Here is a 27,746-nt window from a genome sequence, read left to right as displayed (position 1 = left end):
CAATAAACAAGAGTACCCACTAAGGTAGAGCGAGCTCTGGAGAGGGCATGTTTAACTACGGGGGAGTTTGGGGCAGGGAGGGAGTTTGGCACTGATCTCAGGGCCTAGGCAGCTAGGCCACAGACTTTCTGAGAATGGGTGCCAAACAGAGTCTATGCCCAGGGACCAAGCTAGAGACCAAAGAAAGAATGAGCATCTAGAACCTACCCAGACCCAAAGGAACTTGAAAGCACACTGACTCAGCATTGTGGGTTCAAACATAGCAGCCTGGTGCGTGTCCAGCAAGGGGAGCAGTGACAGGTGATGTAGACTAGAAAGCTAGAAATTAAAACAGTGAACCTGGTTTCAAGGAAAATATGTATTGTCAAATGAACTTCATGTTGTTCCTTGACAAGATTACCACTGTGCTTGAAAGAGAGAACGTATAGTATACTTGGACTTCTGTGAGATATTTGACATGGCACCCTATGACATTCTGATTTAAAAATAAAACAAACTTGCACTGTGCAAAATCAATATTGCACACAGCTAAAGAGAGAAGAAGCTGGCTGTCTGATCAGTCTCATTGTAATTAATTGTGAATTGGCAACTAGCAGGGTGTTTCTGTGGGTCCCACAGGGAGTGGTTCTTGTTTCTGTGCTATTCCAGGTTGTTGACAAAATATTGAAGAAGATATAAAATCATGGCTGAGGTTTGCAAATGATACAGAGATTGTTAATGTGACAAATAGTGAAACAGTTCTGTGCCAGTGATCTATCTAATCACTTCATAAACTAGGTGCGATCAAACTGGTATTTTAATATGGTCAAATGCATACATCTAAGGACAAAAAAAATGAAGGTTATACTTACAGGACTGGGGACTAGGAAGCAATGTCTCTGAAAAGGACTTCTGGCCTGTAGATAAGCAACTGAACCTGAGTTTCAAATATGATGCTATTGCTAAAAGGGCTGATATATTAGTTGGGTATATTAACACAGGAATATTGAGCAAGAGTGAAGTGGTGGTGGTCACATGACATCGGTGAGACCACTACTGTATCCAAGTCTGGTGTCCAAATGTGTGTTTGAACATTGGAGAGGGTTCAGAGAATTACAGATTATTATTATTTTGGTGTGGTCTGGAAAATGTTCCTCACAGTGAGATTTAAGGAGCTCAGTCTATTTAGCTTATCAGAGAAAAGATTAAAGATGACTTGATAATGGTCTAAAAGCATCTTCACAAGGAGAAGATTTCTGATAGCAGAGGGCTCTTCAGTCTAGCCGACAAAGGCATAACTAGATCCAGTCAATAGGCGCTGAAGTCAGCAAGGTTCAAAATGAAAACAAGATGCATATATTTAATAGTAATGAAAACTAATTATTGGAAGCATTAAGTAAGAATGTTTTAGATTCTCCATCACCTGAAATTCTTAAAGATCAGATCTTTTTCTAAAATCAGATCTAATTTAAGGTTTCATGCCTTCCTCTGCAGCATTGAGCACGTGTCACTTGCAGGTTTAAACAGGTGGAGTCTCTGTAACTTGAAGTCTTTAAATCATTATTTGAGGACTTCAGTAATTCAGTCAGCGGTTAGGAGGCTATTACAGGAGTGGGTGGATGAGATTCTGTGACCTGCAATGTACAGGAGGCCAGACTAGATGATCGTGATAGTCCCTTCTGACCTTAAAGACGATGCATAAGAAAAAAATCACTGGAGGCAATTCTTTGGCCTGCGTTATGCAGGTGGTCAGACTAGATGATCATAAGAAGTGCATCTGGCTTTGAAATCTATGAAGTCTTTGCAAACCTATTTTATTTTATAAAATTATTACATTTATTTGCTGTTGGAAGTGGTTTCTAAAATCTTTGCTATACTTTGGTTTAGTGCATTATTTGTTAAACTTCTTAGTTTAGCAGCCTTAAAGAATGCCCCTCCCCCCCTTTTTTTAGTGTGGTATTATCTCAAGATTTTTGCTAAATATATATCAGTTGGTGGCAGTGTGAACTAGAACTGTATATATCATGTTCCTGGTTTTATGTTCAGATATTTTTAAAGCAATAAAATGGCTAAACAACCGCACCGAAAACAGAGTTCGTAAACATGACATGGTACACAGATAAAATCTGTAGAATCAATGTGTACATTATGGTAATGTAACTATTCAACTCTTAAAGTGAAATATCAAATTATATTCCTATCCTACCTTGAACATAAATTGCCCTGTTTCATATCCTGGCCATTTTAAATTATTCTGGGTGGGAATAGTCTTAGTTAATTATACACAATTCTCTCACTTTTGTCAATTAAGTGCCTGACATACAGTTGAAGTTTGTGTAGATGAGTTTGAATAAATTTGATTTTGTGAATGTAAATGTAATCTTAATCTCTACCCTTTATATTTTCAGCCCAGAATGTGACTGTTGAGGAAATTATCACTGCCTACAAACAAGCCTGTCAGAAATTAAATTGCAAACAGATACCCAAACTACTGAAGCAGATACAGGTATTGTGGATATTCTTATATGTGAATCACACACTTTTAATCCTGTTTCGCTCCTAGAGTATGACTGTCATGGAAACGCTAGAAAAGTCAGCTGCAGCCATATCAGAACTGAAAATATAAATCTGCTGAAAACATGACTCCATGTTGAGACTTAGAATAATTTTCAAGCCAGTCAAATATGGAAAAACAATAGCATTGCTTTCTATCAAGTTGAGCAGGTTTTTTTAGCAGATGAAAAAGTGATGCAGGATGGCACTATCTAAGGTATTTGTTACCAAAATACTATGCATAATTTAATTAATAAAATATTACAGAAGTCTGGGTTCTCGCCTTTAGTTCTTAATGTTTTTTCCTGTACAGTGCTTAAAGTTGGACTCCTTTTCTTACCCAGTTTAAATAAAATGGATATGAGATTTCCAACACAGCTAATGTATTGCTCTCTATATTATGCTATATTTGTTATATTTTGTTTTTCCAAGTGTGAGAATAATTAAAAGTTTGAGTATTAATTCTATATTGGTTTAAGTTCAAGTATATTTTCTTCAGAGATTGTATATAATGACATGAACTGACTGGGCTCTGTAAGGATAAAGAAGACAAAGGAGAATGCAGCATAAATGTTTGATATAAAAAATTTAAGACCGACTCTGGCAGTGAGTGGAAGAGGGAGGCAGTCGAGGAGCTAAGGGAAATGACAAACTGCTCTTCTTGGGGGAGTGAAATTTCACAGGGATGCCCTAGAACTTTTCTAGCCCGGATGGCACTAACTGAACCAATCAGCTTACATCATTAGGAGTGTATTGTAGAAAGGAGAATGTTATATGAAGTCTTACATAGAATGATGCAGGGGGTTACTAGGATTACATTGCCACATAGTGCAAATTCAGCATTGTACAGAAGTATACACTAGATTGTAACATAGAAGGCAGAAAAGGGCTGGAGCAAATGGCCAGTTGGTGCAGGGGAGACAATGACTAGAGCTAAAACTGTAGAAGGGAGCCCGATAACATCACCAGTGTCTGATGTCCTGCAGCAGAATGTGCTGAGGTTGCTTCTGTGTCTGATCTGTGGGCTTGAGAATTTCTCTGCCTCCCAGGGAGAGGGGCCTGGCTCCTCCCTGGAATTCTTCTTTAAGCCCACATGACTTGGGGTAGGAACTGCTGCATGGGATTTAGTGCCCCCAGAGTAGGAGGTATGGGGTCACCTCTGCATAGTTCTGGATCTGGAAGGTGTAGGAGGGAAAGGGTGGCCCCAGTTGGGCCTCTTCTCCACCAATATCACAATACCTGCTGAGACTGCTTTTGTGTCTGCTCCTGAGAACTTGGGTTTCTGTGAAATGTTAACAATTATATAATCCTAATAGCGTCTTTCAAAAATCATCATGAGTCAGGCCCCCGAAGTCATGCAGTTGTCTTAAAAATCCTGAGATCAATATATAAAAAAAAAATTGGGGGTCTTTTTAAATTTTGTTTATTTCTGAGTTATGGTGCACTTGGGTCTTCTTTTCAAAGTTTTCTCCACAGAGAGTTAGGAACTGTTTGATTTTTTTTTTTCTTTTTTTTTATAAAACAATCTTGACTCAGCAGCTGGGGCACTAAGAAAAACACCAAATATGGCAAGAGTTGGCATCACTTGTCAGTCCTCCTAGGTCGTCGTCATCTTCTTTTTCTAAGCCATATTAAGGTCAGGTCTAGACTAAGAACATAGGTTGTGTTCTGAAAACAACATTCACTATCATTAAGTAGTATGATCTTTGCGCTTAGTGTAGATGAGGCAAGTCATGCTAGGGTTGACCAGAACCAGCTCATGCTGACTTACCCTGTCCACACCAGGTGCAAAGGCTTTTCTGAGATTGATAGTTGAAGATTTTAGGTGTGTTTTTAAACTGTTAGCTCTTTTCCTGGTCTGTGTATGGTCTGTGGAGACAAGTGGAGGGGCAGGGCTGCTATAGTTGAATATGCCAATTAAGAGCTGTTGGGCAAAAACCATCTATACAGAAATACTTAAACTGCCAGTAAAGAAGTCTACTCCCCTCCTTAATACCTCCAGCAGTAAAGAGTCTAAATTGCCGACAAAGCACAGTATCTTGCCCTCATGCCTTAATCACCAGCTTAACGATTCACACCCATCAGGGCTCTGATCCTTTTGTAATCAAAAGTGCTAGCCTCTTCCTAAAGATTCACTACTTCATGAGGCCTGCAAACACTAAACCATATCAGTCAAACATCTTCCTCACCCCAACACAGCATTAAGAGATGCTAAATTCTAACACCTTCCTCTGGGTCTCCTAGTGCAGTTGCTAGATTGTAAGTGGCTCAAGGTAGTCACTGCCTTGCTATCTGTGGCTTGCGTGTGACCACGCTTGCTTTCTGATCTTCACACATTACAGAATGTTATTTGACAACTGTATGGCTTTAAGGGCTTGTCTACATGGGGGTTGGCGTTGGCGTGGCGGGGGGTGTTGATCACCAGCTTTTCAGGTTAATGTGTTTTGAAAATGCTTGCATACATGTGGCAATGCATTGTAGTTCACTGACTTCGAGTTGGTTGCAAGCCGGAGTCCTCTTTCAGAAAGAACTAATTTTGCTGCAAAGCGAGTTAGTCTCTAATCTACTGTTGGTGTGCGCACAGTGCTATTGCAAACTGCCTAGGCAGGCTTTTGGTGGCTATCCCATGCTGCTTGGTGGGCAATCATTGACCTGTCTGTTCACCTGCGTGCCCTATCCTGCTCAGGGGTCGAGTTGACTGGATGTCCCCTTCCCCATTTATAAGCTGCGCACAGCCAGGTTTTGTCCATTTGCTCCTGGATTCCAGTTTATCAGGATAAGTGTATAGCGTTCCAGAAGCCCTTTTATCCGTGCTGAGACTGTGGATCTCCTTGCCATCTGGGGAGAAATATCAGTGCAGGTAGCTCTTGTTGCCAGCCACTGGAATAAAGACCTGTTTGTGGTCATTGCGAGGCAGTTGCTGACCAGAGGTTAGGACCGGAAGGCCAGACAACGTTGGATAAAGAGCAAAACGCTCAGGAGCACCTACATTAAAAGGAGGAACAACAGGAAAAAATGTGGCAGGGGATATTTCTTTGAGGAGCTGGACAGGATTTTGCATAACTACATGACCACCCAACCCAGGCAGTTTGTGGCGCTTGCTGGCCACCTACCCCGCTTCCCTGCCCCCCCCAAAGGATGGACCAGTAAGATTCATCAGAGGACAAGCAAGAGGAGGCCTGTGAAGAGATCTTGGCGAGCCAGGATCTGTTCAGAACTCACGACTCTGATGCCAGGCAGGTAGAAGGTGAGCCTGATTCCTGCTCTGCAGCAACCAATCCTGATTCCCAGGCAGCAACTGAAGAGGTTGATCTTATGGAGGGATCCTTTGCAGAGGCAAGATTTTAATTTAAAAATAAGTTAGTATTTAAGTTTTAATTTGCTATTCTGCTGTATGGCAATATTTGCTTTTGCTCCAAGTGCCCCATGGCCACAGCCAATGTAGGCAGATGAGAGAGAGAGAGAGAAGCCTTTCCAAATGCAAGGTACCTCTTTCTCTCCCTTCCTCCATTGGCCCCCACTGTCCGTTTGTGCCCCCCCATACAGCTTTCCAAAATGGTGACAACTCTGGCTGGGCCATCAGCCTCCGTCTTATGCTAAAGCCCTGGCTAACGACTGTTTTCTGGCCCATGCTCCAGAAGGCACATACCCTTGTACATAGTGACTTATTTTCCTTTCCTTAGCATCCTTCCTGGTGAATGTGCCTCCTCTCCCCCCTCGCTCCACCCTCAAATCCCATTCACCACCTACAAAATGGTTGCTGGCACCATGGTGCAGTCTCAGGCTCTGTTCCACCTCCTCCCCTGCCAGAGTCAAATAAGGAAAACATTGTTTTGTGCAAAATGCAGAAGTTTTTTGAGACAGTGGTTTCAGGAAGAGAAGTATGGTAAGTGTTCTCACTGTACATGAGGTAGACATGGACAATGCATGCCCTTAAAGCTACAAAGAGCACAGCTCCCTGTAATATGCATTTACAGGGGCATTCTTAAAGACTGGTAACAGTGAAGGCTTCAGGCAGTCGTAAAACCGTGTCTGTTTTTCTTTGCACTTTCACCGTGTCTGCTGAGGAGATAAAGCAAAATCTAAGGCTGAGAAATTGCTCCATTTTTTGCTCATAGGCTGAGGAATAGCTGCACGGACATGCTCAGCAGTATAGCTCATTACTTCCTTCCACTCCTGCAACACTTCACAGCGTATCTCGCTGGTCTGCCTTTTGCCTTTCTGTGTAAAGCCATTCTCTGCCTCCTAGTCACCTGCCTCACTGTAATGTGATCCAGAGTCAGGACAGCTTCAAGGGGATTGCTGTCTAACTCATCCTCAGACTCACCCTGCTAACCTCTCTGACAACATACAAGGACCTCCAAGGCACAGTGGGAAAGCCACACAACATCTACTACACAGATGGAAGTCTCAAAGCATACACAGCTTACCAGCTGTAAGGTTCCTCAAGACTGGGAAGAATCTCAAGGGGGTAAATTCAGGAATGCAAGTTTAAAAAAAAAAAAAAAAAAAAAAAAGCCTCTCTAGAATATGAATAAAAACCATTTGTCATTTTTTTAAATACCCTTATAGCCATGGCACCTGCTCTGGCCAAACCCTCAAGGGCAGGGTCCTTATCAGATGTGAAATGGTGGGGAAACCTGAGAGGGAGAAAACAGAAAGTTTGTGATGTAAAGTTTGTGGACATCATTGCAGAGTTGTGTCCCCCCTTCTCCCCTCCCCTCCAGTGAAAAAATGCAGAGAAGTGGAGGCAGTATCTGAGGACTGAGGGAATCACACAAGGAGCTTTCTAGGGAGATCATTGCAGTGGCCGAGGACAGTGTGGCAGTTGCCCGTGAAAGCTTTGCCATGGCCAAAGATAGTTTGGAAGAAGATGCTGAATTCTCTCATCACTGCTGTTCATCCCAGGGTTGCAGAACAATTCTTTCCCATGGATCTGCACTGGTTTCCTGAACCTACAAACAGCGCTGTATGCTGTGAAGCAGCTTCAGGAGCAGGTCCTCTATCAATTGCTGTCAGTTCCTCCTCTTCCTCATCTGTGTCCCAGTTTGCTGCTGCTGAAGATTCTTCTGCTGAAGCTGCTGCTGGTGGAGCTGCTGCCGCTGCCATGTTGTCTGCCCAGTGTTGTGTCAGGCAAAAACCCCAAGCCGAATTCATGCGACTTTGAATGCTGAAATACAATCTAAGTAGGATTGAGGTTGCCAGCGTGCTGGTGTGGAATTCCATGGGTCCATGCTGGTTACAGCTATTTGAAAATGGTGTTCTCTTGCTCATAAAGGAAATATGGGAATCATGAATCCTAGGATTAAAAAAAAACTTGAACTAGCCATCCTTCTGCTATGCATCCCACAATGCACAGCAAGAAAAATCCCAGAATGCACAACACTCAGCAGCAAAGCAAAGGAGCATGGGATATGTTGTGAGAATGCTATGCCCTCAGTTTGCAGCAAACTGTTGCTGGAAGTACGCAATGATGCGCAATGACTGAGGGCGCACTCTTCCACGCACATGCTGCTATTGCAGCTTGCATAATGTGCGTTACTGGATGTGCAGCAAAAAGGATGCGGATTAAACCCCCTCATGTAGACAAGCCCTAAGAAACACTGTGGTAGGTACAGGTTTCTAGCGAACTCACAGAAGGGTGCTGGAACTAATGTTTTTGCCTCGTATGTGTGTGGGCGAGTGTTACTCATATCCCTCCACCTCTGACTTATCCTAGAGTAGGGATTTGTCTTGTCTTCTGAGTATAATAATGTGCCACTCTTTTTGTTACAGGAATTTAAAGATCTATCTCCCCGGATAGATTGCTTGGATCTAAAAGGTAAGCTTCTCGTAACCCTAATGACTTGGCTTTTTAAAGGAAATTCTTCGGGCAAGAACTATCCTACTCTGTTTGGACAGCTGCTAACTCAATGGTGTCCTGATCCTGAATGGGGCATTTGCTGTGCTAATGCAATACAAATAATGCTAATACTGAGGAAACAGGACAAGTAAATTCTATAGGTGATTTTGCGTGAGAAATACTTGTACCCATGTTCCAGCAATGCTGGCAAAAATGCTGCTGTAGTAGTTGTGTCAGGCCACATGTATAGACAAGGCTTAGTTAATTTTACTACCCTATTATGAAAACCTGATTCATCATGTGTTTCCTCATATGGCCAGTAGCAGCCCTTGCAATCCTATGGTCTGATCACCTGCATAAAAGGGGACATGGCACTTGTCCCACTGATTCCTATAATGAGGTTAATATGTTGTGGTTGAACTAGAACACATCTTTCAGGCCATGTCTATGCTACGGCATTTCAGCTACAGTGCTGTAGTGCCATAGTGTACATGCTTCCTATCTCGACGGAATGGGTTTTTCCATTGATGCAATTAATCCACTTGTCTGAAAGGTGATAGCTAGATTGACAGAAGAATTATTCCAATCACCATGAGGCATCTACTCTGGGGTTAGGTTGATCTAACTATGGCATTTAGGGTGCGACATTTTTCACAGCCATGAGTGACATAGCTAGTTCAATCAAATTTTCAAGTGTAGACCAACTCTTGGAATGTTCTCTGATTTTGATTCCAAGACTCCAGAGTTATGGAGAAGAGGGGGAGATGCAAAAAGATAAGCGAGGCTGAGCCATCACTTAAGAGCCCAGGCTCCTGCTTAAGTGACTTTCTGGAGAGTTTAGTATTACTCAAGGGTTGCCTTCTTTGTCCCTTCTGTAGGCCAAACTAATTACACACAATAGGGACTCACAAGCTCCCTGTGTTCTACCCTCCCACCCCCTCTATTTCAAGGACTCCCTGCAACCTCTTCCCCCACTGAACATTTGTATTAATGACCTGGAAGCCTGGCTTCCTGTAACACATGCCATAGGATTTCCCCAAAATAATTCCTAGAGTATATCTTTTAAAGAAAATCCAATCTTGATTTGGACATTGCCAGTAATGCAGAATCCACTACACTCCTTAATAAATTGTTTTGATGGTTTAATTACTCTCACTGTTAAAAACTTATGCCTTCTCTTGTCTGAATTTGCCTAGTTTTAACTTTCAGCCGTTGCATCTTATTCTACCTTTGTTTTCTAGATTGAAGAGTCCATTATCAAATATTTGTTCCCCTTTCAGGTACTTAAACAGGTTGCGATCAAGTCATTCCCTAACCTCTCTCTAAGCTAAATAGATTGAGCTCCTTGAGTCTCTCATTATAAGACAGGTTTTCCAGTCCTTTAATCATTCTTGTGTCTATTCTCTGAACCCTCTCCAAGTCATCAACATCCTACTGGAGTTGTAGACTGCAGAAGTGGACACAGTATTCCAGCAGTGATCACACCAGTGCCAAATAGAGAGATCATATTACCTCTTTACTCCTATTCAATATTTTCCTGTCTATGCATCCCAGGATCCCATTAGCCCTTTTGGCCACAGGGTTATACTGTGAGCTGATTATCCACCATGACCCCCTAATCTTTTTCAGAGTCGATGCTTCCCAGAATAGAGTCCCTCATCCTGTAATAATGGGCTGCATTCTTTGTTCCTGGATGTATAACTTTACTTTTGGCTGTATTAAAACACGCATTGTTTGTTTGCTTGTGCCATTTTACCAAGTGATCAGGATCGCTATGTATCAGTGACCTGCCCTTTTCATTATTTACCACTCCACCAACCTTTGTGTCGTCTGCAAACTTTCAGATATGATTTTTGTTTTCTTCCAGGTCATTGATAAAAATGTTAAATAGCAGAGATCCCTGTGGGACCCCACTAGAAACGCTACAACCTAAAATTAATTAGCACAGGCAGCTGGGTGCTCAGCAGGTTTGAAAATCAGGCCACTTACTGGTGAGCCTACATGTGGGTTTTGGAGCCTGACTTTATGTTCCTGGTTTTGAGAATGTTGGCCATATTTTTTAAATGGTGGGTGGGAGGGTGTTTCCTAATACTTTTCATTCTTATTCAGATGGCATGGATTACAATATTGACAGTTCAGGTTTTCAAACCTATGTGCTGGCGTTTTTGCTAGATACAATACTAAAAATATGACTAGCAGAAGGTTGCGTGTAGTTGCACCCAACTATGAGAGGTACTGCACGATGCATTTGTGCAGCTGACTCAGGTAAAAAGCAAACTGAAATAAAATGTCGAGCTCTCTACTTCTAGTTCCGTACCTAATCACTAAAATGACCTGTGAATCCAAAGAAATACAGAAGTTAGAGGTGGCAAAAAGCTTTTTGATTCCATCTACCTGTTAGTCTCATAGTGAGACTTTCCCTATTTTCTACTGTTGAATCTAGCTTTTTAAATGTCCTAATGTGGCTTCTGCTACTCGGTATACTAGTCTATGGCTGAATTACATCTCTGTGGGTGTCACTAATATACAGTCTAAATCTTCCCTTTCTTAATTTTATTGCATTATACTGGTAGGCCTCCATAAGCGCTCTCCTTTCTTGTTGTTTGCTTTCCCAATATTTGTACAGTTTGGTCCTGGGTTAGGACTGGAAAAAGCAGATGCTGATTATGCATTATCATAGCATCATAAAGATTAGCAATGGGTTATCGAGTCCATCTGGTTGGAGACCAGTCCAAGATGATTTTTTGTGTGTGGGTTTTTAAATGTTTAACCTGGCAAATAATAAATGTTGTCTGGAAGAGCAGGAAGTAGCTTACCCCAAATGAAGGAGAAATAAGATCTCTCTCCTTGTGTTGCCTTGTTTTCTGTTCCAATGCCTAGGTTTCTAGAGCTTACAGAAATCTATTTCTTGTAATACTGTGAATATTTATGTACCAACAAAACACTTAACACTGGGTCTTCTGAATTTACTCTGGTTTTTTTCACAGGAGAAAAACTAGATTACAAAGCCTGTGAAGCACTGGAAGAGATTTTCAAAAGGGTCCAGTTCAAAATAGTTGATTTGGAGCAAACAAACTTGGATGAAGATGTAAGTTTCATTTAATATTACATAATTGACCATGATTTTTGTTTGTTTCAAGACTAAAAAAAATCCTTGAATTTTCTCTGGCTGATACAGTTTTGTGTTCTGTTCTGAGCTTTCCCTTCATGCGCTCAGGTTAACGAGCAATTAAAGGGACACACCACAAATCTGACCTATACCTGCCATTACCCTCTCTATTCATAAGCAAACTTTGTTAGGTTTTTGTTTGCGTTTTTGCTATTTCAAAAATTAATTAATAGAATGAATGCTTGACATCCGGTTTCCAAATGGCCATGATTCAAATATACCTGGAAGTCCCTTAAATAAACACGTTTAAAAATCTGTATGAGGTGTAGATACCAACCTTTCTAATGTTTTATGTAATGTTAATGGGAATGCTTTTACTCTAATGGGACCTGAGTTCAGGCTGTATATTCTGAATTTCCTGTGCTGTGCTAACCTGCACAGTAAATTCTTCATTCTTCAGTCTTTGTTGGGTAGGTGTGTCTTAGCAATGCCATTGGCTCTAAAATAACCCCAAAGGCCTGAAACAGGTCCCAACAATTAAATGAAGAAGGAACTGATTTTAAACAGTTTTGATGCAGTGAACCCAGTGTTCTACCACGTCAGCTTGGTATCTAAAACTGTATTTATTTTAAGTAACTTTATTTCACCACTAGCCCATTTTCTTAACTCAGTTAAATAAGGATATGATTCTGTCACAAGGGTCATGGATTCTGTGATTTTTTGGGGGCCTCTGTGACTTCTTCCAGGGCAGGGCTGGAGCAGCTCTCAGCCCCGCAGCCACCAGAGCAGCAGTGAAGTAGTGACTGGGGTTGGGTCAGCCCCACTGGGGCTGGACCAGCGTCTTGGCAGTCTGCCGGAACAGTGGTCTGCCGGGCCGTTGGAGCAGCTGGTGTCTGTGACTGTTTCCCAGAGCTGCAGCTGAATGCCTCCACAATTTTGTGCCAACTTTACAGTTTCTTTTCCTGTCTTTGTTTTCCAGGGCGCCTCGGCATTATTTGACATGATTGAGTATTATGAGTCAGCAATGCACCTCAACATCTCATTTAACAAACACATTGGCACCCGAGGCTGGCAGGCAGCTGCACACATGATGAGAAAGGTTTGTGTTAGTTCTTGAATATTTTTATCATCCGTTTAATTTACAGCTGGTAAATGTCCAATAATACTAACATGATTTCAAGTTAGTGTAGAGTTAGATTTTAACGCTATTGGAACTCTGCTAACTTAACCATTTTGTCTGTGGTGGGGAAGAAGGGGTGTGGTGCACACAAGAAACCACAGGTAGCTTTTTAAACTACAATGAGAAATTTCAACTAGTAGCTTGCTGGGGTGCAGGGAAGGAGGAGGGACTGTCTTGTGCTTAAGGCTCTGGACTGCGATTGGGTTCTGTTTCCAGACTTCCTGTGTTACCATAGCCAAGTCGTTTCTCTATCAGCGGGACCAGTTCAGCCAATTCAGTGAGTAGCCAGTGCAGCAATCAGAACACCAGTGAAGTGCTTCCTTAAACCTCTGTTTAACAGGGAGGCTGCTGTGTTGTGCACCTGCTGTAGTTTCTGTAGTGCTTGTGCGTTCATGGCCAACCAAGCACAGTACACTTAAGTATTTCAGTGTGTCTGGGGTTTGGGATCATTGCTTGTTGCTTGTGCCAGATGGGCCTATTAAGAAGATTCTGCTCTATGATTACATAGTGGGATAACATGTGGGAATGTTTCAGATAATTATCATTCCAATTTTTATAAGGAAATAGCCAAGGCCTAAGGCTGATGGTTCTTAAACTAAATGTACATCCCAGTAAAAACTGCTGTGTTGTGCAAACATTATTGATAAAAGAAAATATTTCATTGTAAGATGTCTCGTCACAGTGTTCTACTTAATGGGATGGCAGTTGGGGCTGTGGGAATGACATGGAGTGTACTTATCATGTCTGCTCATTCTGAAATGTGAAAGTTCCATGAAATATGCTTTGAAAGAGATCTTTTTATTATTTATTTGACAGTAACACCCAGAAGCCCTGAAGTCAGGGCCCTTACACAGTAAGACAGTCCCAGTCCAGAGGAGTTTACAAACTAGAAAGAGCCGACTAACAAAGGGTTGGCATTAGGAAGTATTATCCTTATTTTATAGATGAGATTATATGATTTACCCAAGGTCACGCAGGCAGTCTGTGGCAGAGCTCCAGATTAGATCCAGTGTCATAACCATAAAACTATCCTTTCTCTCAAAATTCTTGTAAAGCTTCAGTAAAGCACCCAGCACTTGGGTTGCTTTTTCCAACTAAATGTTACTAATCCTGTTTAGAACCTAGTTCCTAATCATGGAGTAACCTATTCACAATAAATGTTTGTGGAAATATTATGAGATGATGGTCTGGCGTGATTCATGAAACCTCTCCTGCACCAACCTTGCGTGGGTATACAGTGGAGATTAAACAGAAGAATGGACAAAGTATGCAAGTTCACAGAAATAATATGCACATTATCATTATGGAACAATGTTACATCAGCCTTCAGCTAGTTGTGTGTAAAGGAGATATGCAGAAATACATAGCCCAGTGCTGTACTATGATGCATAAGAAATCTCACCTTCCACCCATCACACTGACCACTGACATTACTTAATACTTAGCACTTACTGAGAGCTTTACAATTTCAAAGCACTGTACAAACATTCATTATTTGTGATATTTGTACTATTCAGCATGTCTCCCTTTGAAATACAGTATTATGAGAGAGCAGATGTTTGTTTACAGAATGAGGTGGGGGGAGAAACCATTCTGGAATGTTCTTCTTCAGTACCTTTGCCATAAGCACAGCAGATTCCCATATAATATAATACAGGTGTTGGTACCAGCATTTTTAGTGCCTGCAGTTGACATCAGGACACTGGAAATCCAAATCGTGGCACAAAGCAGTAGCCTATTTACAGATATCTAGTCCCTCTATTACTCAGTGGAAGTCTCATAATTTTACGGATTCATCTGCTTTTATAGCAGACACTGAAAAGAATATTTTCTCAGTTACACGTTGTGCACTTTATAGATACAAAAATAACTGAAGTGGAATCAGTGGAAGGTGCCATGGTAATTTCTCAAAGACTGTTTGTTTGTTCTGCCCTTTTTCACACCTTCTAAAGCTTATATTTCTGACATTAAAAGGAAAAAGTTAATGAGATTGCAAAGTCAAGCATTCAAGTTAGGAAACACCAGACTTATCGTTGCCAGTGCAGCTTCACTTCTGTCCCCCATGCATCAAACCTGTGCATTGAATGAAGCAAGGATTCTGTGGAAAAAATAGCATGATCATGTAACTAGACTATCATAATATGCACAGACAAGGAGCAGAATTAAAGTTGCATGGGCAACAATACATCTGATATTTCCTAACTTCAAGTGCTTGACTTTTCTACATAAACGTCCTTTGAATGTAGTTTTTTGTGTATAATTTCCTCCCTTCAAAGTCAAAAGGTCTAAAACAAATTCTTTATGTAACAACTATAACAACCATCCCATTAGGAATCCGATTTTACGTGTTGAACCTTTGGCATGAGCTTCTGTCACTTGAGCTACAGGATTAACTTTTGTGGAAGCTCTGTGGCCTGTGTTATACAGGAAGTCAGACTAGGTGATCACAGTGGTCCCTTCTGGCCTTGGAATCTGTGCAGGGAACCACCACCAAAAAAACCCCAACTACATTAGCTAACAGCAGAAGGCTGCTATTCCAAAGGGGAGTGGGCCGCTGGCACCAAGTGTTCAATCAGGGGAGTTACTGAGGGGAATCTAATTTGGGCATGCTTTCCTCTTCTTCCCGCAGAGGTGAAGGGCCCCTGCACACATTCCCTGTCACCACTTCACTTTTCCCAGTGCAGCTGTAAAGTGTCTGCTGCTGTCTCTTCAGAATGTTCATGTTCACATATTTTGGCACATTGCTAACATTTCCACGAGGAGTGGAAGAAACAGAAGAGAAATGGCAGTTTAACAGATGATAGCTCTGCCAAACCTGAAAGGTACTTTTCAAGCCTGAGGACTTTCTCCCTGATGAATTTCAAAGGCCTTCCGCAAATAACAGCGGCGTTAAAGCATCTCAGAAAGTTGCAAGAATCTTTTTTAGTAAGTATTAGAAAACCTAAATCTGGAGGTTGCTATGAGCTCCTGGTGCAATTCTCAATAAAAGAGCTTTCTATGCATCATAACCCAGCACAAGTGAATTGTAACATGTATATTCTGCATTCTATCCATATCCAGCAACCCTATCCGGGACTTTCTTACATCCTCTTAGTTTTGGATTTAGCTGCGGCTAAGTATTATTTCTGTGTAACTCTCCCAGGACTTGCTTGTATTGAGTCAGAACTATCCAGTCATGGCTGGAACCTTTGTATGTATTTGGAAAAATGCCTGCATTTCCAGGGGTTTCTGATCATATTTTGGTTTGCTTAGAGGGTTTCTAGTACTGTTCTCTCCCCTCCTCCTACAGCTTGGTGGACAATAATGCAGAAAAAGAAGAAAGATGAAGCCTAATAGCTAGAAGTGCCTTGGCATCTTCTAGGCCTGAGGAATGTAAGTTAGTCAGACATCGATTCTAAGCAAAATCATGGAAAGGTTCTGAGAGAGATAATCAGTAAAGAATTAAGTTAGTGGCATAATTAGTGCTAATTAGCATGGTTTTATGGAAAACAGGTCACATCAAGGTTCATATCTTTTTTGATGAAATTACAAACTAGACTGGTAAAATTAACTTAAATGTTTGACCACACAACATACTGATTGATTTTGTGTAATGATCCTATATTAATGTAGCCCTGTTAAATGGATTAAAAACTGCCTGATACATCTCTAAGTGTAAATTAGGAATCATCCAATGGGTATATTTCTAGAGGGGTTTCACAGGGATTTATTCTTGCTCCACTGCCATTCAGTATCAATGCTGTGGGGGAGGGGACTTCGCTGGTAAAGTTTGCAAATGACACAAAATGTAGTGGAGTGGTAAATAATGATGGAGATATGTCAGTTACATGGCTGACCTGGGTTGCTTGATAAACTAGACTCATTTGCATATATGTTTTCAACTCTACGTCTTCCCTCTCTCCTCTGGACTACTTGTCCAGTTGCAGTGTCTTTCTGCTTCGCTCCTTGTCCCACTCTTTTCCTAGCCACTCCCAGTTTCCTCCCTGAACCCTAGCTTTTGTTCCTTCCTCCATTGTCCAAGTAGTTGCCAGTCACACTGAGACTGGCTAGGCAAGGAATCTCTTCTTCTCCCCCACAACATCCTCCCGGAGCTGCGATTGCTGGGAAAGTCCTGTTCAGCCCCAGGCTGACTGTGAAATTCTAGCAAGTTTCTACTGTACATTTGTGGACTGCAATTTTTTAAAAGGCTTATAACTTGGCTAACTTTAGGCATATTTTTATGGGGACAGTGAAAGGCATGTCCCTGATCCAAAGGATGCCATCTGTCTAATTTCAAGTCCCTGCTCCAAAGCATGGGGGCATTAGAATGTCTTAAAGAAAAGGAAGGTCACCAGAATTTTTTAAAATTGCAAAACATTTTCCCTCTGAGTCTTGTTCTGGGAAAAGCCTAAATAATTTTGGTTGAAATTTTCCAAAAATATTCATCCTAAGGCAGATACCCAACATGGAAAATTTCAGCTGAAATGGTTAAAGTTTGACAACGTTATAAACCACCAAAAGCAGGGTTTTATAATGAGACGTGTTGGGCATTCTTAATAAGCAGTGCTAGCAGCCGTGTCTATAATACAGACAAATTACTCCTGGGGGAATTCTGTGCCAAAAAATTAAAAATTCTGTGCACAATATTTTAAAATTTTACAAAATTTATTTGTCAAAATAATCATGCCAGTTTAATTTATTTTGGTAATTTATTTCAAAATACCTGTCAGTAAGTATGTCTGTAGCAATACAGACGACAAAAAAGATTCAGGAAATGTTTTTTGACCAATAGATTCCTTAATGGGCATATTAATACAGAACTTTGAGTAATAATTCATTTAAACTACAATACAGAAACGTGTTTCCCAAACACTCAGAAACAGGGCAAAGGTTTGGGGGCGGGTCAGAGGTAATGGAGGAGCTGAGGGAGAGGGAAGTAAGGGTTGTTGGGTGTGTGGGGGGAAGACGTATAGAATAGTGTTTTTTTTGTGGAGGGGGGAGGGATTGTTAGGGAGTTGGGGAGCCTCCCCCATGCAGACCCTGGCTGAGCCCCAGCCTCTCCCATTTATTCAGACACATCTGCCCTGTCCCCATGTGTCCCTGCACCCCACTCCATTCAGTTCTTGGCTCAATGCTGTCACCCCACTAGCTCCTGTGGCCCTGCCCTAGTCTGCCCCCCACTAGCCCTTCTGAATCCCAGTCTGTGAGACCCCCCGGTCTGTCCTGTCCATCTCCTCCTTGCTCCCCACCCCCTCCCATATACCATCCCCCTTCACCTGGCGCCTCTGCTATTGTAGCTCAATGTCAACATTCATTTTTGGTGTGCTTCTCCGCACCTCATACGTTGTCTAACTAGCAGCTTACAAAGTGCCCTGAAGGTCACCAGAGGAAGTGAATTCCATGATCAAGAGCCATTCATTAAAAATGTCCTGCTACCAGCACTAGGTTTTTATCCTAGGAGCCCTTGCTAAAGTGCCCACCTTATCTTAGCTGCTCTGATGGAACATGTTTCTTGAGTAACTGAGTCCAAAACCACTGAGGTCTCCCAGCTGCTTTCCCCTGCCAGCTAGCAGCTAGCAGCCAGGTGACAGCTAAAATACAAACTAGCCTAAAAGGAAAAATAGCTGATGCTAGAAGATGGATCTTAGTTGTTGTCTGGGGAACCAACAAAAGAAGCAGGGATATCTGAAATCAGTTATCTCATTTGCTTTGAAAATCTAGAGTCATTCTGGCCTCTTCACTCCAGCAAACTCCATCACTTCCCTTTATGTTTCCAAGGCATTTCCTCTGAAGCAGTGAAAAGGCACTATACAGGAATCGGCTGAATTCCATAATGGTGCACTTGCATAATGCTGCACTATTGTTTGAAGCATTAGGTGGTACTAACTACAGGAGGCAAGACACCAGACTAGAGGGGAAACTTGTCATTCCTATATTTTGTATTTGTTATTGGCAGGCTGAATTCTGGGACGCTGTATGTTTCTGCACAGTGTGTGTTCTTTACAGCTGGTTGGTCGGTCTCTACTAGTTGGACTAACATGTATATCTAGGCAACAAACACATACTCAAATTCTATTTAATCAGTGAAAGAAGAAAAGATGGTCTTGTGGTTAAGGCATAGATTTTAAGAATAGGGAGGCTGGTATTTTATTCCCTTCTCTGTCACAGATTCATGATCTGATCTTGAGGAAGATATTGCTCCTCTGTGCTTTGTTTTTTTCCTCATCTTTAAAACCATATGTTACTTAACTATTTTTCCTAGGGAGTTCAGTCATGTTTGTGAAGTACTTTGAGAGAGACACAGGTGGAAGCACACATCGGGCAAAGTATATGCAGAATCTGTGCTCAGGGGGCTTGAGTAGAACTTACTTACATGTGCTTTGAAAGTGTGCAATGGCTCCATGTTTGTTTGAGTAATATCCTCCACCCCTCTGCCTTCCTTTTCCAGACGAACTGTCTGCAGTACCTGGACGCTCGGAACACTCCTCTGCTGGATCACTCGGCTCCGTTTGTTGCTCGGGCCCTGCGCATCAGCAGCACCCTGGTAGTGTTACACTTGGAGAATGCTGGCCTCTCAGGGCGCCCACTCATGCTGCTAGGTGAATAACCTGGAGAGACTTGTTCACAAGGCGTGGTCTGTTTGTTGGAGTAATCACATGGTGGTTGTCTCTTCTTTGCATCAAAACACCTTTATATACTTGGATAACTTCTTTGTCTGGATTTAAAGCCTTGAAAAGAGAGGACAAACCCTTCTGCTTCAAGTGATTATCCAGACTCGTTCCACTGTTGATGCACATGTGCCCCATGCATGCGAGAGCCAATTCTTTTGGTCAAGAGTGTCCACTGGCTGTACAGTCACATACCCTGCTCAAGAGTATAAAGGGCAGGGTGGCCCTAACTTTCCCTCAGTTACTTCTTACCACCACTGGCAGTGAGATGAAACCTGTGTATTTGGCACACACTGTGATTTTACTTAGCCTTTGTATAGAATATTTAGATAGCGGAGTTGGTACAGGACCGCCATGGTAGCATTCTCTGAAATGCTTCCACCTCCACAGGTAGGGCCAATTAGATAGGCAGAACTGCAGGGTCTCAAGGCATGGATGAGACAATGGTGTAGGGAGGAGGGCTTTAGATTTATTAGGAACTGGGGGACCCTTTTGGGGAAGGAGGAGCCTATACAGGAAGGATGTGCTTCACCTAAACTAAAAGGGAACCAGATTGCTAGCATTTAAAATTAAAAAGATTTTAGAGGAGTTTTTAAAGTAAGGACTGGTGGAAAGCCAAAAGATGTGAAGGCACTCACAGTACAGACAGACATCCCTTAGGGGAGGATCTATTAACAGGGATTCTCTATATCCTGGTAAAGAGTTGAGGATAGAAGTCGATGAAGTACAGGTAGGAACTGAAGAGAAATGAAAGAGTCTCATTTACACCACATGAAGGCAAACAACTAAAAGGTGACGTATACAAATGCAAGAAGTCTAAATGCTAAGATGGTGAATTTGAGTGTCTGGTATTAAATGTTAATATTGATATAAAAGGTATCACAGAAACTTGGTGGAAGGATGATAATCAATGGACACAGCAATAGAGTATAAAATATATAAGAATGACAGAGTAGTAGATCATAGTGCCACTCTCCCACCAGCATATGTGAAAGAAAGCATAGGGTCAAATATAGTAAAAATCTTAAATGAATCAAACTGGTACCAGAGAATCTTTATGGATAGAAATTCCATGCTTGACTAGTAGAGTAGGAGTATAGCAGTAGGAATATATTACCGACCACCTGACTAGGATGATGATGGTGATTGTGAAATGCTCAGGGAGATGAGAGGCTATAAAAGTAGAAAACTTAATAATAATGGGGGATTTCAACTATCACCACAATGACTGGGATACAGAAAGCGTTTCTAAACACCATTAATGGTGCTTGGAGCAGCTGGTTCTGGAACCCACAAGTGGAGAGGCAATTCTTGATTTAGTCCGAAGTGGAGCACAGCGTGTGGTCCAAGAGGTGGAACAAATTGATAAACAGTAATAAGTCATCTGGACCAGATGTTATTCACCCAAGAGTTCTAAAGGAACTCAAATGTGAAATTGCAGAAATACTGTGTTATGTAACCTATCACTTAAATCAGCCTCTCTGTCATATGAGTGGAATGGAGCTAATGTGATGCCAATTTTTTTAAAAGGCTCCAGCGGTGATCCTGGCAATTACAGGCCAGTGAGCCTAACTTCAGTATCAGTCAAATTGGTTGAAACTATAGTAAGGAACAGAATGATCAGACCCACATAGATTAACACAATTTATTGGGGGAACATAAGAATATAAGAATGGCCATACTGGGTCAGACCAATGGTCCATCTAGTCCCATATCCTGTCTTCCAACAGTGGCCAATACCTGGTGCTTCAGAGGGAGTGAACAGAGCAGGCAATCATCAAGTGATCCATCCCCTGTCATCCACTCCCAGCTTCTGGTAAACATTCCCCGCCTCCCATTGCCCCAGTCCACCCTACTACCAGTTCCCAGGAGCTCCCTGTCCCTGACTCCCACCCGCTGTCTATCCACTGTAACCTACCCTCCCTGATTCCCTTTAGTCCTAAGCCTCTACACAGCCCATCCCTTCCTCCCACTGCTCATAGTCCCCCTGCTTTGGGGGACCCCACAAACACCAGCACACCATCATGTTCTCCTCTCCCACTGTTCTCTGTTCTCCCTTCTGCCAAGAACTGAATAGGAACCTCACTGTCTCCTACCAACAGATGGGCCCACCTGACACTCACTCTCCGTCCATTTGGGACGTTATCGCAGAGCACCAGCTCTACTATAGCCAAGGTTCAGCATTATTTACTGTTTAAAGGTTGACTATTCTAGCTGCTCTAAAATCCACAGGCTTACTCAGATCATCTTAAAATTTGCTTCTCTTCATGGGGTGCAGGGCAGGGATGGTGGTCAGACTGCAGGCTCACAATGTCCCTTCTGGCCTTAAAATCCATGACAAATTTTAAAACTTAGCAGCTTTCTCCAGCACCCTTCACTCTTGCCGCTGACCCCCAAGTCTTAGGGAGGGGTACAGCAGTGGGGCTCCCTCAAGGGAACAAAGAAGGGAGGGCAGAGTTAAGCTTAGGTGGCGGGTGTTGTGGGAGACATTTCCTGGGTGTCAGAGATTTTAAGTTCAGGCCTTTTCAGTTTTCTGGAAGGGGATGAGGCGGCCCTGGCAGCTCTTTGGTAGTGAATCACTGCTAGGCTGGAGCGAGGCATCTCTGTGCTCACGTCAAACTCCACGTGCAGGCATACAGCAGACAGGTAAAGAAAAGGTGGCTCTGCAGTAAATAGGCTATTAGTGTAACTTTCCAGCTGTATGCTACCCTTTGAACCATGTTCTTATGTCTGTCGGGCACTTGAGAGACATTCGCACCCGGGCTGCGGGTTCCAGTGCTAAAGCTTATGCCTACTAAAATTAAAATTTTGTCTTGAAAGTGCTACAGAACTCAAGTTGTTAGTGCTAAAGTTATTACTCTAGGTCCGGCATTCTGGTTAACAGGGTTGTGATCTTGATGTGAAATGCAGAATTTAATGGAAAATTGACGTTTTATCCTCTCTCCTCTGCTTTGATATCGCTGCTGACTAGCAAATCCCCTAGCGCTGGCAGAAGTGCCACTGCTGATTAAGGGCAAGATTATAGCCTACTGTGGTGCTGGGGGCACAAAAGGGAGAAGGTCTCAAGGAGCCTCCTCACGGTGTCTCTTGTTGTTCAAGGGCTGTATGAACAAGCCCTTGGGGTTGGGGAGAACAAGTACTGCTCAGGACTTGTGCCGCTGCTAGGGTTGCCCTTTCCAAAGGGCATGGTAGCAGACACTCCACCCTCTCTCAGAATTATGCAGGGCCTCTCTCCATCCCCCCGACACGCATCCCTGGAGACGTTGGGCCAGTATCTCCTGCAGCTTCTGCTGAGGGGTCATGCCTCCCAGACACAGGTTATCCCTGTGACTTTCTTGTCAATATAAAGCGTTTAGACAGCCGTACTTGTGTCCTGCTGATGATTTTTCTGTCTAGTTAATTTGTGTTGATATTGAGACTTTGGCTACAGCTGACTGGCATATTAGAGGAGTAAGAAATTTGCATAAGATATTGATGTTACTAAAACTGGCCTGTATGCGCATGAGTTCATCTGCAGCATGCAGCTGGTATAAGCCGAGGATATGTGACCTTGCATGACCTGACGGCATTAATGAGCAGTTACCAGGATAAACATGCAGACCTAAAGCAATAATGAATGAAGCCTAAAGTTACGTCTTCTTTGGTTACATGCTGTTCCAAGGTGTCTTGTGGGTCTACAGACAGGTACCCTGCTCTCTGTAATCTTTTGTTCTGTAACTGTTACATTAGCTGAAGTATAATTCTCTGCTCTTTGCTTTTTAGCAACGGCTCTGAAAATGAACATGAACCTACGGGAATTGTATCTAGCTGATAACAAACTGAATGGACTGCAGGACTCTGCTCAGCTTGGCAACCTGCTGAAATTTAACTGTTACATACAGATACTGGACTTGAGGAACAACCATATCCTAGATTCAGGTGGGGGATCCTCCTTAGTCTTCCTGCTTCGTTTCTTTGAGAAATTTTGTCAGTGAGAGAACTACGTTTTAAATATTCTCGGCTGAAAACATAAGATCTTATTGGATCCCATATCATGCTCCAACCCATATTGGAAAATTTCCCCTTTAAAAGCAATCTAAGCCTTCATTCCTTTCTCATTTTGAATTTTTTTACTTGTCTTTCTTTTAAAGAGTGACTTCCCCCCCCAACGTGCTGTCTTAATACAGACAGTGAATGTCTAGTCAGTCCTCAGACTTTAAATGATGAAGAAAATAATTTGAACTCTTTAACTTGAGATGGAAAATGGCAAGTTAGAGTTCTGTGCCTCCACTTCCTTTGTGAAGACAGGGAGAGCTGATGCTTCTCTGATCTCGGAGACATGACTTCTTGGTAACACCACAAAAGCCCCATTCGGGAACTGAGCAGCATCAACAGGTTGGAAGGAAGCATCCTACCTGTTAGACTGAAATTCTGCCTCTATTAGTAACATCTCCTCTTTCCACCATGCAAGGAGCTAGCTTGAGGAGATTTTGACAGGAGGACAAAAGGCTGCTGAAACGCCTTGGCGAGGAGGTAGTGAGAGGCTGGTGTGCTGGTACTCTTCCTGCACTTTTCTGAGGAGCCCTGCCCCATGCAGCAGCAGGCAGCTTCTGCTGTCAAAGGGGAAGTGGAGGTGGGGGCTAGACAGTTTCCAAATCTGATCTCAAATTGAGAGTTGAAATGAGAGGGTTTTTTTTTTTAAAGCTGCTTAAGCATTTTTAAAGGATTATAGCAATGTAAGTCTCTCTCCATGCTTAGAGCAACTTAAGCTGCTTAGACGCAGTTAAGTCACCTTAAATCACTTGAAGGGTCTGATCATGAGAAGCCACATGCCCACAATTCCTGTTGAAGTTAGTGAGAACTGTGGCTGCTTGACACTTTTCAGGATAGGGTCTTTAAAATGCCACACCTCTCCTAAGCATTTCTCAGTGTCTTGTATGATTTTTCTCCTTTCCAAAACAAAAAACACCAGTGAAATTAAAAGCAGAAACAAATTTCACTATGAAATTGCAGAATGTAACTAGTGCAGTGTTAGGTCAGCCTTTGTGCAGGCCTGTGGTATGTTTGGTTACTATCTTCCTGGCCAGCTGAGGTCTGTCATATGTTTGGACACGTGATCTTTTTCATTATTTCTGAGTTAATGTGGTTGGAGTAACCTTAACTGTCTGGGTTTCCTGCCCTGGCTCTTGGTGTCCTTAATGGCATCTGCTGCCAACTCTTCCCAGCTGGCCTGAGTAATATGTTGCAGTTAGCAAACAATGTTTGGCAAAGATACACGCCACAGGCAGATATAATTATTCTCTGTATTATACGTGTAGTAAGCCCCTTGCCAAAGGTCACATTGGACACTTGTCAGCACTGGGATTAGAATCCAGCGCTCCTGTCAGTTGGATGTACATTTTATCCTCTGGACACAGGACCCGCCAGGAAAATCCCTTTACCGACCTATTTGTAAAGTCATCTGTAGAATGGGGCAATGGCAGCAATGCTCCAGGGCCCCGGTCGAGAGCTGTTGCGTTCAAAAGGTGTCAAAGCAAAGTATTTCATATTATGGGATTTACACATTCCACTTGCAGTTTTTTGTGGGTCCCTGGAGTTTGGAATCCCTGAAGTCTGGAGTGTCATCTTTGTAGCTTTGATTTAATTAGTTTTGGTTGCATGTCATTAGGAGACTGCTGGGTGTGACTCTGTTCGTAAGGCTGTTGCTAATGTTCCGTTACCAGGTCTGTTGTGACCACACACCATGGGACTTGCACGCCCACTGTTGTGATGAAGGCGTTGTTGACTTCATTTTTCTGAAGTAAATGTAAGCGTGCAATATATTTTTGTTAATCATATTTTTTCCAAAGTATGGGAATGGAATAAAACAGACACCCTGAGGTTTTCACAATAGAAAAATATCTGAGTGATTTAAAAAAAAAAAAAAAAAATTTTTTTTTCCAGCCCCCTGTATCTGAACACTGGCTTAGTGTATGAACTTTCCAACTTGTGCACATGTACATTTGAACACACAGTTATTAATATTGTCAGTATTTCTGGAGAAAAACATTTCAGAGTTAGGCAGGGAAGCCAGGATACCCGATAAAATAGTTTATTAGCAACTAATCCATCTGTCACCTTAAGTTCTTCTGCAAGTGTTTGTCCACATGGATTCTGCTCTTGGTGCACATATGCCCCATGTGTGTAAAATCAGATTATTTTGGCCAGCAGTATTCATTGGGGCTGTGCCTTGGCCTTAGATGTCCTCATGTGCCCCGTCCCCTGCCCCAGCCATTTGAGAATATAAAGAAGGAAGTGGGCCCAGCCATCCCTCAGTTCCTTCGTACTGCCTGTGACAGAGAGACAGAACCCCTGCAGGGACCTCCCGCTTCTCTGTGCACTGTGCTAGTTTAGGTTGGATTGGCTGTTGACAGCGCACACAAAAATCTTTTATTTTTAATCAGATTCTGGTTTTTGGCTCGAGATGCAGCCTAGTCCCTGCATACAGCAGCTCTACTGAAGTGGGAGAAACAAAACTTGGGATTTAAAGCCTGTCCCTTTTGTGACACTTCAGTGCCGCTTAATGATGGGCATTCTAGGTGCCTGTTGTATTTCAGAGAAGGATGAGCAGTGTACCGTATGTGAGGTCTTCTCTAAGCAACCTCAGAAAGAGAGAAACCTACTTAAAATTGTTCTTCCTGAAGCACTGTTTGCAAACTTTCTTGGATGCTGAAAGGAAGGACACAGCTAGACCTCAGTCCTCTGGTCTCCCTCTCTGTGAGCGCCCTGGTAAGCTGAGATTCCACCCTGAGTTCCTGGGCCACATCGGTGAAGAGGCCCCAGTTGCGTGCCTCCGTTCCAGCTCCTGCAACCTCTGACAGGACTAGGGAAGAGCACCACTCCAGTGTACAGTAGGGACGTAGGTCACCCTAGCAGACTCATAAGCCGCATCCCCAAACACACACATCCCAGCCTCACAAAACTTTCTCTTGCCACGGGCTCCTCCCTGCCACACCAACCTCTACTCCCCCAAATAAATGCCTCCATAAAACATCATCTTGCCAAAACTCTCCTCCCAACCTTCCTCCCCCATGGCCCGATCCCCATCTCCAAACACTCCCCCACCATGGCTCATCCTTTCCCTAGTCATGGGGAGGCCCTAGTGAATGGGGCCAGGCAGGGGCTGGGGCTTGTGCCTCTGGCAGCATGTGGCGCTGGGACGAGAAGCCCTGGAGGTGTCAGTCCCCCACAGGGCCTCCAGGACTCTGAGCTGGGGCTGGCTCTGGGGTGCCTATGCTGAAGCCCCCTCACCTCAGCCTGGGGATTGGAGGGAATGCGGGGAAGAGGGGTATCCAGCCCTTCCTTGAGGGTGAAGGATGTGCTGCCAGTTCAACACCTAGTCAGTTCCAAAACAAGAGTTTAGGTACTGCATCTCTCCCAGCTGCCCATGCACCTGTAAACCTCCCCTCCCCCTTTTATGGGGCTCAACCTGATTGGACCAAAACCACAATGTTAACAACCTATGGCTGCACGTTTGAACCAAAAACCTCACAACTTTCTTGCATCCTTCATTAGGAGTTAGCCAGGTTAGATCCCCCGAGTTACATCACAGCTCATTCCGGTAGAGCTGAGGCAGACTCTGCTGCCTGTTTGAGGAATGTCCCTGTCTCTGAAATCCCTTGGACAGCTACATGGAGCTTGAGCCACACGTTTACAGGACACCTCAGTTTTTGGTAGAGGCTTCCAAATTGGAGGCCTGTTTTGGTAGGTGTGTCCTGTGGTCATTGACTAAGCAGGATTCCTACTGTCCACCTCCAGTCAAACAGAGAACTGCTTATTAGTCACCAGGATTGGAAGCCACGTGGACAGTCGCTGAAAGAGAGGATGGTTACTGACCCTACTGTGTTTCTAAGAGCTCTGCTGTCCACATGGATTCCGCAACCCGTCCCCCGCCCCCTTCCCTGCTGCTGTGGAGGCCTACTCTTCTGGGATTCTGTATTGGCGAAGGAACTCAAGGAACGTTCTCTTCTGTACTTACATTCTGCTGTGTCCTAATATCACTCACAACCTACTTTAAAATCATGCTATTTAAACTATTACGTAATAATCAGCATTCGGCTTTTGAATGTCTCCGTCCAAGTAATTTCTCTTTCATGAGAGGATAAAGATTTTAATATTTCTATAACACTTTTGTATTAAGAGACATTTTCACTGTAACTACCATGGTGCCTAAAATGAACAAGACATATGCATGCTATTGCCGATAATGTTCTTCTAATCCAGCATAGTACGTGAGTTCTGTTTGAGGGGCTTACTGACTGCCACGTTCAAAGCCTGTGCAAAAGAAGGGATTAGGTAAAACAAGAAAAGTGCTGTTAAAGCCTACAGTATCTGTGTGTTCACATCAGACTGTGCTGGTGCCATGACTAATGAAGTCTTGGCCTGTAAAATGCTGAAAGCAACAGAATAAATTCACTC

At 42.9% G+C, this 27,746-nt stretch overlaps 1 protein-coding gene across 1 annotated transcript in view; it reads left to right on the top strand.

The window, feature by feature from the left end:
• The window catches only part of PPP1R37 (protein phosphatase 1 regulatory subunit 37), a 76,896-nt gene that overhangs the window by 29,084 nt on the left and 20,066 nt on the right, over positions 1 to 27,746 (top strand). The window contains exons 2-7 of the mRNA XM_067556487.1: positions 2,388 to 2,485; positions 8,308 to 8,353; positions 11,362 to 11,462; positions 12,463 to 12,582; positions 19,091 to 19,241; positions 23,073 to 23,228. Coding sequence (XP_067412588.1) covers positions 2,388 to 2,485; positions 8,308 to 8,353; positions 11,362 to 11,462; positions 12,463 to 12,582; positions 19,091 to 19,241; positions 23,073 to 23,228 — 672 coding nt within the window. The remainder of the gene's footprint in view (positions 1 to 2,387; positions 2,486 to 8,307; positions 8,354 to 11,361; positions 11,463 to 12,462; positions 12,583 to 19,090; positions 19,242 to 23,072; positions 23,229 to 27,746) is intronic.

The sequence above is a fragment of the Emydura macquarii genome, unplaced genomic scaffold (assembly GCF_026122565.2).
Source record: "Emydura macquarii macquarii isolate MOO-44397 ecotype Brisbane River unplaced genomic scaffold, CSIRO-AGI_Emac_v2 contig_1790, whole genome shotgun sequence".
NCBI lineage: Eukaryota > Metazoa > Chordata > Testudines > Chelidae > Emydura > Emydura macquarii.
This window is presented reverse-complemented; position numbering and strand designations above follow the sequence as displayed.